General features: G+C 48.3%; 2 protein-coding genes across 4 annotated transcripts in view; both read right to left on the bottom strand.

Moving 5' to 3' along the window:
- The window catches only part of KIAA0753 (KIAA0753 ortholog), a 58756-nt gene extending 48631 nt beyond the window's left edge, over positions 1 to 10125 (bottom strand). For 2 of the 3 annotated variants that reach the window (XR_011247020.1, XM_069542784.1), the window contains exons 1-3: positions 8994 to 9154; positions 4052 to 4181; positions 738 to 1362 (exon numbers count right to left, since the gene is read on the bottom strand). Coding sequence is in view for 2 of the 3 variants with exons in the window: in XM_069542784.1 (XP_069398885.1) it covers positions 738 to 1362; positions 4052 to 4181; positions 8994 to 9028 (790 nt within the window). In the remaining variant the exon portion in view is untranslated. Of the gene's footprint in view, positions 1 to 737; positions 1363 to 4051; positions 4182 to 8993; positions 9155 to 10038 lie in introns of those variants that run through there. The other variant, XM_069542785.1, reaches the window with a different exon arrangement.
- A 761-nt stretch (positions 10126 to 10886) lies between these two features.
- On the bottom strand, positions 10887 to 14339 carry LOC138414825 (collagen alpha-2(I) chain). Its single transcript, XM_069542575.1, has one exon. The coding sequence runs from the start codon at positions 14244 to 14246 to the stop codon at positions 10887 to 10889; it is 3360 nt and encodes a 1119-aa protein (XP_069398676.1). The 5' UTR covers positions 14247 to 14339.
- Positions 14340 to 14369: the final 30 nt, after the last annotated feature.

The raw sequence follows: 14369 nt of genomic DNA, 5'->3' as shown, positions 1-14369 counted from the left end.
ATTACTTGACTTTAAAATGCAAAAGATCACCATAGACTCTACTACCCTGGCACAGTAGCCCCTTTTGATGCCAACTCCCTATGCCTTGCAGTCTGAAAGCTAGGCTTCTCAGCCATGGTTACCCCAAATTTTCCACGTGTAACCAATCTTCTACTCTCCAGGAAAACGCAAGGGCGTAGAGAACGGTAAAAGATTGTAGAAAACAATATGAGAGAATTATATACCTTCCTTTCTACCCTGCGGTCAGATATCTCATACATACATCTGTAGCTCCCTACCACTGCGGCATACTCACCTAAACATTGCCCAACTTAGAACTGTTTTTATCTAGAATATATGTGTTTTATATAATGTTCTTTTCTGAACAAATTAAAAATAACTTTTCCAGAAAGACTTCTGGATTCAGAAGCAAAACGTTATAGGATAATTGGCACTCAGGCGCCAGAAGACAGCAGGTACTATGATTACTAGGTGGGACCCTCAGTCATTCAACTCACCTAGCACAGCCTAAGGAAAAGGAGCTGTTCCAGGTGCCTCGGCTGGAAAGAGATGCTAGGGCAAACTTCAGAAAAAAAGACACTGGTCAAACTCAAAATTCATCTGTCTTGTCATGAATGCTCATTCTAGCGACAGAAGGACAGAAGGGAAGTGATGAGGGGCAGGGGTCCTGAAGAATGTATTTGGCCTCTACCCTCTTGGAGCATTTCTTTCAAAGTCAAGAGTCCAATTTGTCTCACCTCTTTTAGCTACTTCTTCAATTTTACGGACACAACTGCTCAATTCTTTTTGGAGTCGCTGAACTTCCAGCAGGCATTTGTGTTCACATAGGCTTTTGTGCTCATCTATCCTGGAATGTGGCTGAAGCCCGGGATCATGCGTGGGTGGAGAATTTGGCACAGGAAGACCTGATTGTCCTGGATGAGATGTGTACAGGTATACCTTGGCGCCTGAGCTGGAAATCTCTACTTTGGACGGCTGGTGGCTACCATGACAGGCTTCCCGACTCCTTGATTCCTCTCTTTCCACCCCAAGGTCAGGCGTTTTATGCTGAGAGCGTCCACAGTTCCGAAAGACATGGGGTTGACTTCTGAGGTGATGCTCTTTTCTATGTTCTTCTAACTGTCTTCGTTTTACATCTCTTTTGGCCAGATGAACCGCATAGCTAAGTCTCTCTTCTGATACAACAGAAAATGAAACAGAGCTGCTCAGGCCGGGACCATCTCTAAAACCCAAATCTCTACAGTGGTAAGACTCATTGTATGAGTGCTTCAGTTTCTCAATTTTAATTCCATGTGGGCAAGAGTATTGGGTTGCCAAGTTGCTTGAATGTGTAGGAACATTCCTATTAAACTGCAGCTGGTTCTTTAAAAAATAAATAAATAAAAGCAAACACATGTTAGAAAAATACCATATTGCATAGCTGACATATGTCTACAATCAAGTTTCTAACATTTCACCCACACTATTATTAGTGCTTACGAGGTATTTATTTTCCTGTTGCACTGAAAGAACTGGCCACTCTCACACCCTTGAACTAATCACATATCCCTGGTTTTATCCTACAGTCGTCTGCTGCTGCTGCTGCTAAGTCGCTTCAGTTGTGTCCAACTCTGTGCGACCCCATGGACTACAGCCCACCAGGCTCCTCTGTCCACCTGATTCTCCAGGCAAGAATACCACAGTAGGTTGCCATTTCCTACTCCAGCACATCTTCCCTACCCAGGGATCAAACCTGCACTTCCTACACCTACACCACCGTTCAAAAGAGGAGAAAGTTCATGAGAAAGTACAAATGCACCTGATTATCTGTGCAAAAAGAAACACAAGGAAGAAAAATCAAAGATCCCAACCCAAGGATCAAACCCATGTCCCTTCTGTCTCCTGCACTGGCAGGCGGGTTCTTTACCGCTGGTGCCACCTGGGAAGCTCTCAGAAATCACTGAGTCCCCTGTATTATCCTTCTGGTTACTAGTAGCATACTATGATCCTCCTCACAAAGTCAACCCAGAAAGCTTCAAGCAAAACCAGTAAGTTCCTCAACTGCCCAGTGGTGGACTTCTGCCCTGTGTCAAAATGTCAGGTTCCAGTAAGTGAACAACACAGTTCATCACGAGTGTTCCTGAAAATTGTTCCACAGACATACCACCCAGAATCTAAGCCAATGACAATACTTCTTCAGATCTTCCTGAGACTTTTTATCTGGTGGTTGGACCACATCTTTTATCCTGCACCTAAGTGCATCTTGCTCTAAATAGTCCACTTACACCTTTTCATGCAGGTTTAAGATTTTGTAGGTTATTATCATGATAGATGGGGCTTCCCTGGTGGCTCAGTGGTAAAGAATCCACCTGCCACTGCAGGAGATGCAGGTTCAGTCCTTGGGTCAGGAAGATCCCCTGGAGAAGGAAAAGGCAGTCAACTCCACTATTCTTGCCTGGGAAATCCATGCAGAGGAGCCTGGCAGGCTATAGTCCATGAGGTTGCAAAAGAGTCAGACACAGCTTAGCGACTAAACACCATCATCATCATCATAGACACAGGTTTTGTTTTTCACTTAATAAACATAGGCATGCTTCCATCCTCCCACAAGTTTTATTATTTTTCATAGTTGCATTTTCCAAAATCCAATGAATGGCCTTTTCATGCTTATCCTAACTATAATCTTATTATTAAAGATTGAGATTGTTCCAGGTTTTCCAATAATAGAAATATTAGTTCAATTAATATTCCCATGCATTTAGTTTTTTCCTCTTTGCAAAATATTTCCCGAGGATAAATTATCTGTTCTGGGATTACTATGTCAAAGGGAGCAAATCGTTCTGTGGCTTTCGACCTGTCCATGTCTGTGGCAGGTCACCAGCCTTGGAAGATTCTGCCAGCAGGCCTGGAAAGGCCTGTATGAAGATGTCTTATTCGTGGAGATGGCCTCCCCAACTCTCACAGTACACACGATAATGTGTGTTTATATAATCATGTACATGAAGAGTCAGTTTAAAATAAACCCAGTGCGAGAAAACTGAAGGAAAGAATTTTAGGGAAAAGAAGTAGAGATTATGAGAGAGGGAAAAAAAAAAGTTACCATCTGGGAAGTGCACAGAATGAGAAACAGTACTTGGAACTTGTGGGCTTATTAGAGAAATCCTTCCCCCCAGAGTAAAAAATGACCTAAAATACCTAGGGGATTTGATATACATACTAAAGTAAATAAACAAAGAGTGGATTCCTATTTAACCTGGGTGTAGAGAAAGGCTTTCCAACTATAACTCAAAATCTATGTGCAATGAAACAGTGAAAAATTTTATTACTTCAAGTAAAAATTTTAAAAACAACTTGTTTTTTATGGTTAAAAAAGAACACCATCTGGAAAGAACTGGAAAAATATCTGCCAATACAAAGGGCTCCCATATATACAGAAATCTTTAAAAATTGAGGTGAAAAAAAAGATCAAAACTCAGTATAAAATGGTAAAAACACATGAACAATTAACAACAACAACAAAAAGGTAGAAATATGACCCTTAAATGCATAAAATGTTGGTCAGGCTCATAAAAATACCAAGTGAAAACACACTGAGACAGCAACAGAGCAGCAAAGTCAAGAGACACAACAACACAAGCTGCTGGCAGGGCTGTGGGAAGACAGGCCTGCTCACAGGGTCCCCGTGGGAGTACAGGTCCCAGGGATGGGACTCTGGCAACAGTGAACAAAACCACACGCGCATCTGCCTTCTGACCTCGCAGTCTCACTTCCAGAAATATATTCTGAAGATATATCCCCAACAATACATGCGCACAGGGTATACATGTGTTGTTTGCAACTGCAAAGCACTGAAACCGATCTCAATGCCCACGTAAAAGCATGTCTCAGTCTATGGCACACCCACGCAGAGAAGCCATGAAGATGTAAAGAAGAATGAGGAAGATGTGCAAGAGCCCATGGGCAGGGATTTCTCAGGCATGCTGGTCAGTGCAAAAAAGAGCATCTGTAATATGCGCGTGCGTGTGTGCTCAGTCGTGCCCAACTGCTTGCAACCCCATGGACCGTAGCGCACCAGGCTCCTCTGTCCGTGGGATTCTCCAGGTAAGAACACTGGAGTGGGCTGCAATTTCCTTCTCCAGGGGATCTTCCTGACCCAGGGATCGAACCCACGCCTCCGGTGCCTCCTACATTGGCAGGCCACCCTTCAAAAGAGGGGAGAGACAGGTCATGAGAAAGTACACATGCAGCTGATCATTTGTGCAAAAGGAAACGTAGGGAAGAAAAATCAAATAAAATAAGATAGACTATCTACAGGGTATGGGGAGGAACTGGGTAGCAAGGACAGAGGGAATGGTTGGGGGTGGGGGGTAATATTTCACTGAATGTTCTTTTCTGCATAGATTTGTTTGGAATCACGTTAATGTTTCACATACACTGGAGAGAAAGGAAGGAAGAGAGAGGGGAGAAAGGGAAAGAGATAATAAACAAAATTCAGAAGGATAAAGGAAAACACTAAAAATGAATACTAACAGAAACCAATGAAGCAAACTGAAGTTCAAAAGACTAATACAACCACACTAAAAAGTGAGGGTTAAAAAAAAAAATCAACTTTGGAACATAGCATTTGGACTATCTGCCCTCAGGCTAAAGATAACAAGTTCTCTAAACAAACACTGAACTCTAATCTGTAGTGTTATTTTCCGTTGCAGAGGCATGGGTCGAATTTTCAAACAGTTTTGTACATTCTAGGATTAAGCAAATGAGTACACACACTGTGGGTAACTGGGAACTGGTTTTATACTCTTGAATATGGGAGTTACATATGGGAAGTGTTGGACTGGATTGGAGATACCTATGTGCATTCAGAGGGTTTTAATATAGACAGATAGGCAGACAGACAGGCAGACAGACACAGAGAAAGGAGGGCAAGAAGGGAGTAAGAGAGAGGAGAGGGGAAGGAAGGAGGGGAGGATGCAGATATGAGTGCAGAGCTGCATATGAACTGTGTTCAGGCACACGAGTGTACACGGCTATTTCCCATCTCTGTCCTAGGGGACAGCACAGGACAAAACACTGACATCCAAGAACCAACACGCATACCCAGTACCTAGACACTGACTCCTAAAACTCATCCACCACCAAAGGGATGAAGGCTCCCTTCAAGAGTGGCTGGGAAGGGGCAAAATACTCTGAGCCTGGCATTATCTTTTTATACCAAAAAGTGGTCAAAGGCTGATGGCAACGTGAGAAGGACACTGGAATCAACTTGAAGTGACTCTCACTTCACTGACCAAATCAGAGACCGTTTGAATATCATATTGAATTAAGTAAAATGCTAAAAGTATCCTCTGATATAAGTAAATCACCACTTGTCAATTGTCATAATAAAAAACTGATTCAGGCAAAAGTCATCAATGAATGCTAAAAGCAAATGAAGTCTGGGAAGTAAAAGGATATTAACATGGTCTCAAAGACAGAAACTTCCAGTTACAAAAGGTAAAAGAATAACTTTACAATGGAAAACTTGGCAGACACCACCTTAATTAAACAATAAAAGGGAACATGGTCAGTAATGGGAATGAGTCGACCTATGTACCTCCTGAGGTGATGCACTAACAAGAACTCAGTCTCACTTCGGAGGTTTTCCCACCACGGGTGCACAACCTGAATGTAACTATGAGAAAATTTCAGACAAACCCAAATTGAGAGGAAATCCTCAAATAACAGGTCTGCATTTTTCAAAAATGTCAATGTCATGAAATACAGACTCAGAAATCATTCAGATTAAAGAAAACTAAAGCAATGCAACAAAAGTCATGCTTTTGGATTTTCTTTCACTATTAAGGACATTATCGAAACAACTAACAAAATCTCAGTGAGGTCTGTAGATGACACGATAGCATCATTTTAATGATAATTTCCTGATTTTGATCACTATACCATGAGCTATTTCAAATTCTGAAACATGATGCTGTGAAAGTGCTGCACTCAATAGGCCAGCAAATTTGGAAAACTCAGCAGTGGTCACAGGACTGGAAAAGGTCAATTTTCATTCCAATCCCAAAGAAAGGCAATGCCAAAGAATGCTCAAACTACAACACAATTGCACTCATCTCACATGCTAGTAAAGTAATCCTCAAAATTTTCCAAGCCAGGCTTTAGCAATGTGAACTGGGAACTTCCTGATGTTCAAGCTGGCTTTAGAAAAGGCAGAGGAACCAGAGATCAAATCGCCAACATCCGCTGGATCATCGAAAAAGCAAGAGAGTTCCAGAAAAACATCTATTTCTGCTTTATTGACTATGCCAAAGCCTTTGACTGTGTGGATCACAATAAACTGTGGAAAATTCTGAGAGAGACGGGAATTCCAGACCACCTGACCTGCCTCTTGAGAAACCTATATGCAGGTCAGGAGGCAACAGTTAGAACTGGACATGAAACAGCAGACTGGTTCCAAATAGGAAAAGGAGTATGTCAAGGCTGTATACTGTCACCCTGCTTATTTAACTTCTATGCAGAGTACATCATGAGAAACGCTGGACTGGAAGAAACACAAGCTGGAATCAAGACTGCCGGGAGAAATATCAATAACCTCAGATATGCAGATGACACCACCCTTATGGCAGAAAGTGAAGAGGAACTCAAAAGCCTCTTGATGAAAGCGAAAGAGGAAAAGTGAAAAAGTTGGCTTAAAGCTCAACATTCGGAAAACAAAGATCACGGCATCTGGTCCCATCACTTCATGGGAAATAGAAGGGGAAACAATGGAAACAGTGTCAGACTTTATTTTTTGGGGCTCCAAAATCACTGCATATGGTCCCGCAGCCCTGAAATTGAAAGATGCTTACTCCTTGGAAGGAAAGTTATGACCAACCTAGATAGTATATTCAAAAGCAGAGACATTACTTTGCCTACTAAGGTCCATCTAGTCAAGGCTATGGTTTTTCCTGTGGTCATGTATGGGTGTGAGAGTTGGACTGTGAATAAAGTTGAGCGCTGAAGAATTGATGCTTTTGAACTGTGGTGTTGGAGAAGACTTGAGAGTCCCTTGGATTGCAAGGAGATCCAACCAGTCCATTCTGAAGGAGATCAGCCCTGGGTGTTCTCTGGAAGGAATGATGCTAAAGCTGAAGCTCCAGTACTTTGGCCACCTCATGCGAAGAGTTGACTCATTAGAAAAGACTCTGATGCTGGGAGGGATTGGGGGCAGGAGGAGAAGGGGATGACAGAGAATGAGATGGCTGGATGGCATCAGTGACTCGATGGACGTGAGTTTGAGTGTACTCCAGGAGTTGGTGAAGGACAGGGAGGCCTGGTGTGCTGCAATTCATGGGATCACAAAGAGACACGACTGAGCGACTGAACTGAACCATGATTATACAAGCACAAGTACTTAGGGGCAAAAGGGTATCATGTCCTTAAATGAATCAGTTCAGAAAACAATTTGCGTGTGTGTGTGTGTGCGCATGCAGAAAACAACTGTATGCATTTGTGTATGTGTGTGTGTGTGAAGCTGCTGCTGCTGCTGCTGCTGCTAAGTCGCTTCAGTCGTGTCCGACCCTGTGCGACCCCAGAGATGGCAGCCCACCACGCTCCACCATCCCTGAGATTCTCCAGGCAAGAACACTGGAGTGGGTTGCCATTTCCTTCTCCAGTGCAGGAAAGTGAAAAGTGAAAGAAGTCGCTCAGTCGTGTCGGACTCTTCGCAACCCCATGGACTACAGCCTACCAGGCTCTTCCGTCCATGGGATTTTCCAGGCAAGAGTACTGGAGTGGGGTGCCATTGAAAGAAAAGAAAAAGGAAGAAGGGAGAAAGGGAGAGGGGACATGTAATAAAAAGTTAACATCTGGGAAATCTGGAGAAGGGTATCCAGGAACACTGTGTAGCATTCTTGCAACTTTTCTGTCAGTCTGAAATTAAGTCAAAATTTTATCTGACATATTACTACACACCCACGAAAATAGTTACAATTTTAAAACACCACCAAATGCTGGCAAAGATGTGGAGCAGCTGGAGCTCTCATTCATTACTGGTAGGAACATAAAATGATACAGACTGCTTTGGGAAAGTCTGTTGGTTTGCTAAAAAAGTAAACAGACACCTACTCTATGAGCCAGTAATTTTACTCCCAGGTATTTACCCAAGAGAAATGAAAACATGTTTGCAAAAAGATTTGTATAAGAATGTAGCAGCTTCACTCACAATGGCTTAAACTAGAAATAGCCCAGGTGTCCATCAATTAGGGAATGAGTAAACAGTGGTATGGAACAGGACTCAGTATTAAAAAAGTAACTACTGATACACGCAACAAAGTGGATCGAGCTCAGAAACATTAAACCCACGCTGAAGAGTACATAGTACATGACTCTGTGTACATGAAGTTCTAGAACACAGAAACTAATCTGTGGTGAAAAAAAATCAGAATAGTGGTCGCCTGTTAAGGGTGGGCAGCACCACTGACTAGGAAGGGGCACAAGAGAACATTCCGAGGTAACGGAAATGATCAGTGTCTGAGATATGACTTACACACGTGTGTACACCCTGGTCAAAACTTAGCAAAATGACAAAATGCATACATTTCAATGTAGTTGCTGAAGATGCAAAATAGACATCAAAAGAAACCAGTATACAAAGAAAGAATTCTAGTGTACGATATGCATGCACAAGGACTTAGGGTACGCACATCTGCAATTTATTTTGATATGCATCCAAAAGTAAGATGGATTGATGAATAGATTCTGGAGGCATGGACTGAAGGACAGATATATTCGCTGTAAAATGCAGCTTGCTGTATGTGTGAGGATTTTCATTAATACAAAAAGACATTTAGAGGACAAGTGGGTGAAGCCGAAAGAAGACATTATTAGAGAACATGAGGGAATTACTTTTTGCCATTTTCTTGGGTGTGATAATGCTTAAATCTAAGAGGTGATTTAAAATGTGTTCATTGTCCTTTTCTCTGTCTGAAAAGTTTCATAACAAAATTTGAAAGAGAGAAATAAAACGAAACTACCTGGGTCTGAAGTTTACTGGGGTCACTCCTCCCATCGAGATGGACACCAGATGCTAGATGAACACATGCTGAGGCTGGTCTGCCTGGTCCCATGGTGTCAGACAGTGTAGACGGATAGTGAAAGCTCAGTCATTGGCCAAGTTTTCCCCTAAAATCACTACCTGACATAAAAGAAAGCACTTTTAGACCAATCTTTTCAAAGTGAAAGAATAAGTAAAACACAATGCTATGCTCATGTAAGAGTATTCTAGTAGTCCATGGCAACCTCACACTACAGAGCGAATGCTTGTGTTGCTGGTTTCTTTCATATACTAAAGCAACTACACTGTTGAAAGTCTACGTTCCATGAGTACAGAGGACACACCAGCCTAATGGCATGGGCATTCCTCATGGCTCAGTGGTAAAGTATCTGCCTGCCAATGCAGAAGACACAGGAACTGTACTTCAATTCCTGAGTCGAGAAGATCCGACGGAGAAGGAAATGGCAACCTACTCAGGTATTCTTGCCTGGGAAATCCCACCAACAGAGGGACCTGGCAGGTTACAATCCACAGGGTCGCAGAGTCCCAGACATGACTGAGCAACTAAACAACAACTTGCCTAATGACTACTTCTTGAGTTCTTCTCATTCCAAATTTCACATCTCAGGGGTTGCCAATAAGAAGTTATTCCAAAAACAGAGCTCTTCTATGGTAACAAGCACTTTCCAGCAGGAAGTTTTATGGATATACAGCCTACGTTAATAAATTCTAATCAAAAAGCAGTACACTTCACTCTTCTAGGTAGCTCAAAAGGATCTAACTCTGAATGACTCTAAATAAACCAGTGGCATCAGAATACCTAGACAGATGCCAGAAATGGCCAGGAACTAGCGGAATGATCTCTGTACCTCTTCAGGTTCACCCTAACTCCCCCCCACCCTACAGCTGTCTAAAGATAGGAAAGTGTTTTGTAAACCACATGGGAGGGGCTCTCCCTGTTCTGAATGCCTCCTTATAGACACCACGCCCCCTGTACTCACCCACTTGCTTGTGTTGTTATTTACCTATTTCACACGTATCTGTCTCAGCTTCCCAGCTAGACAAGGTTCTTTGAGGGGAAGGACTTTGTCATGTGCTTCTCTGAGATTTCCCCCAACACAGGTTTTGAGCACAGTAGACAATTCAACTCAACATTTGTCGAATTAAGCAGATTTTCCATAAGTTGACCAGTGTTAAAGGTATGAGGAGAGCTTGTCCTCTTAAAGAATTCAATAAGAACCGGAAAACTCGGGATTTCCCAAACTTCTGAATAAAGCCAAGGACTGTAGACTAGATTTGCTTAGAGCTGATACACGAGTAGGAATATAAAGATTCCTTGTTTCTAAGGCTGTAGAGATACGATCAAAAGCGAAGACGGGATGAGGAACACAAGTGAGGCCATCCCAATGGCCTGACGTCAACACAGTTCAGGGGCTGGAGCCGCAGAAGGAAGGAGCCTGCAGAGGCGGGCTCTCGGCAGCTGGGACTTTTACGATGTCAGTACTCCCTGGCTGGATGCCAAAGGCCTATGGGTCCATTCTCCAACAGGAAAAAACTAGGTGATCCCACAGTTCCAGAATACCTCAAGTGGTGCTACACATACACACAAACACATACACACACAAAGTCCAGGGACACCGACCCCCAAGCCTTTCCCCCACACAAAGTTCCCATACAAAGGAGAGGACATCCCTCTCCTTGCAACCTGTCCCTTTCCCATGCGGGAAACCTCCCCATTTGCCATCCCATATGTGGTGAGGTGTCTCCACAAAGCCTCTCTCCTCCATCCCGAGACATCCCTACACCCCAGGACAAATCTCTCCCCAACCTGATCCCTCCCCAAGAGCCCCAGGATCCCCCAACACCATCCTTATTAGTGGAACGCCCCCCTCAATCTGTCCTCCCCCTCAAAACTGTCTCCCAGATTGCTTTCCCCCGCCCTGACGGCAGACTCTCCTCCAGCCTGTCTCCTCCCACCCTGCTGTGCGTGATCTCTGATGAGGCCGCTGCCTGTCTCCTCCTGTGAAATTGGGGGCACCTCCTCAGCTTCGTTCTCCCCCACAGTTGCACCTGTTCTGGACACTCCTGGCATGTTCTCATAGTCCAGTTCTTCCCCCGCTGACCTCAGGCACCTCCATAACCTGGTCCCGTGCCCACAGGTGTAAGACACCCCCACTGGCTGGCTCCTCCCGGCCAGCCCCAGGACATTTCTACCTCCGATCTCCCCTGTGGGGGGAGCCCTGGGGCCCTCTGTGAACTGTCTCCTCACCCCCAGGAGGTCAGAAACAGCTGCCCTGGGTTCTTCTCCTGCAGGCCCAGTCACCCACACCACCGCAGGCCTGGGCCCTGCCATGGGAACTCCTACAGCTGCAAGCACCCCCAAAGACAGAGGCACGCTCGCAGCCTCACGGACGGCTCCATCAGGTCTCCTCCATGGGTCTGCAACGCCATCAGAGCCAGTCTCCCTGTCCACAAGTCCTGCAGCCCTGGCAGCCACAGGCACCTCAGTCAAGGGTCTCCTTCCCCATTCACCTGAGCCATCCCCAGAGACAACATCGCCCACTAGCGGTCCAGGGGCCCTGGCAGCTGGGGGCACCCCCACTGTCAGGGAAATGCTGGCAGCCGCCACCGGCACCTCAGCAGTCTGTCTACTTCCTGATAAGCTTGAGAAATGCCCAGAGAGCATCTCCTCCCCCACAGGCCCTGGCATCCCCATGGCTGTGTGCAGCCCCATGGCCACACATGCTCCCCGAGACTGTCTCCCTCCCGCCAAGCCTGAGATGCCCCCAGGCCCCATCTCTTCATTCATGGGCCCAGGCACTCTGGCAGTGGTGGGCATCCCCATTCTGGTGGGATCCACGGCAGCCATAGGTCCCCACACTGTCTCTCTCTCCCCACACAAGCCTGAGACACCTCCAGAACCAGCCAACTCCTGCACAGGCCGAGGCGCCCTGAGGGCCACGGGCACTCCCGCATCTGCAAACACCCCTGCAGTCAGAGAAACTCCTGCCGTCTGTCTCCTCCCTGGCAAGTGCGAGAAATCTCCAGGGCCAGTCTCCACCCCCAGGGAACCACACACCCCAGGAGCCCGGGGCACCTCAGCAGCCATGGGCACCCTGGCACTCTGTCTCCTTCCCCAAGAGCCAGCATCCTCCCCCGCCAACCACAGCTCCTGGGGAGCCATGGGTACCCCTGAAGCCGTGGGTCTCCCGGCAGGATGAAGCCCTGCCCACAGGTTCCAGTCCTCCCTGGAGCTGCCTTCCTGACCCACAGAGTCAGACACCCACACAGCGGCAGGCACCCTGGCAGCTTCACTCCCGGAACTTGGCACACACGGAGCTAGGGCACACCTGTAGCTGGACACCCCAGCTGTCTCTGGTACCCTCACAAGCTCAGACAGCCCTACAGCCTGTCTCCTCAGGCAGAGACAGGAAGAGTCCCCACAGCCAGTCTCCTGACACACAGATCCAGGACCCCCTACAGCGGCGGGCACTACAGCCTCCTGCTCCCCTAGAGCCTGCCTCCTGTCCAGGAGACCCAAGACATTCCCACCGTAGGTCTCCTCTCTGACCACGGCCGGCACTGCCTCAGCCAGAGGCACCCCCAGAGCCTGCTGTCTAGCCCACAGGCCCGGGACACAGCAGCAGCTGGTCTGCACTCCTCTGGCCGCCGATAATCCCACAGCCTGGGACACCCCCAATGGCTGCTGTGTTCCCCACAGACCCAGGACACACCCACACCCTGTCTCTGTCCCGGGAGCCCAAGGTAGCCCTGTAGCCTGTCCTATACCCCAGTGGCCTGGAACACTGCCAGGGCCTGCCTCCTGCTCCTGGGGACCACACATTGCCCAGCCCACAGTCTGGGCAGCTTCCCAGGACCCTGAGTTGCCCCCAGAGCCTGTCTCTGCCCACCCGGCCTGTCCCCTTTCCCTGCAGCATGGGTCACCCCCACATCTCACTCCCTCTTCAATCGCACAAGGCACCTCTACAGGCTGTCTGGTGCCCCACAGGCCAGGAAGTGTCCCGGGGCCTGTCTCCCCAACAGCTTGTCTCCTCCACCACACAGCTGGGGCATCCACAGAGGGGGTGTCCCCTTGGGCCGCTCTGTGCACAGCTGCGGTCTGCCCTCTCCCCCAGAAGCCTGGGGTTTGCCCACAGATCACCTCCTGTGCCACAGCCCCGGGCATCTGTGCTGCCCGCTGTCTCCCCCAAGGATCCGGAGCCCCTCCACAGCAGAGCTCTCTCGCCACAGCTCTGGGTACCTCCACAGCCTCAGGCCACCCTGTGGCCCCGGACACCCCCACAGTCAGTCCTTTTACTGAAGAGCGGGGGGCAACCCCATAGCCAATCCCCTCCAAGGGCCCAGGCACCCCCACAGCTTGTCCCCTCCCAGGCAGGTGTGGGGCAATCCCGGAACTTGCCTCCAGAGTTCCAGGCACAGCCACAGGTGGCATCCTCACAGCCTGGCCCTGCCCACAGCAGCCCATGGCCCTCTCACAGCCTGCCCCTGCGCCCGGAGGGATGGATAGTCCCCGGCCCCGGGGGGCTGCCCCAGCCTGTCCTTTCACCCAGGGTCCAGTGAGACCTTCACGGCTGGTCTCTACCCACGAAGCCCGGCCAGGAACCCCTCTTTCAATCGGCCCCTCTCCTGCGGGCACAGGATGAAGCTCGACTCTGCTTCGTTGCCCACCTCCTGAAGCTGCCCTCATGGCCTGCACCTTCAACCACAGTTCCAGAATGCTCCCATGCCCCATGGATCCCGGACGACCTTTTCTCTCACAGCCCGGGGGACTCCTGTAAACCGTCTCCTCCTCCCCAGTGCCAGTCACCCATACAGAGCCGACAGGCCCCACCACCTGCGGTTCCCCCACAGCCCCGTTTACCCACACGGTCCCACGGTCTCGTGCAGCCTCCATCGAGACTGCAGAGCCAGGTGTTCCCGCAGCCTCGTTTTCCCCCGAGGCCTGGGCTCTTCCCGCTGCTTGTCTTCTCCCCCATGGCCGCCGACGGTTCGGCAGCCTGTCCGCACTCACGCAGCGCGTCTCCCGCACGGAACACCTCGCCCGGCGCCTAGTTCCACGGCCTCGGAACAACCCTGCACCCCATCTCTTCCCCCAAGGCCGCCGGACTCCGCGTCCGGACCGGCTGGGTCCCACGCATAGGCCCGGTCTCTCTGCCGCGAGCTCGCGCACGCTCGACCCGGGCAAGGCCCCTTGGCCAGCCGCCCCACTCATCGCTCCAGGATGACTCCCGCCTTCCCAACACAGCCCCGGGGCACTTTCTGTCTCAGCACCAGCTCCGAGGGCGGCTCCGCACGCGCTCTCACACACTCAGCTCTGGCCCTCGAAGCCTTCTTC

The sequence above is a fragment of the Ovis canadensis genome, chromosome 11 (genome assembly GCF_042477335.2).
Source record: "Ovis canadensis isolate MfBH-ARS-UI-01 breed Bighorn chromosome 11, ARS-UI_OviCan_v2, whole genome shotgun sequence".
NCBI lineage: Eukaryota > Metazoa > Chordata > Mammalia > Artiodactyla > Bovidae > Ovis > Ovis canadensis.
Note: the sequence above shows the minus strand (reverse complement) of the source record. Positions and strands in the feature narration are given on the sequence as shown.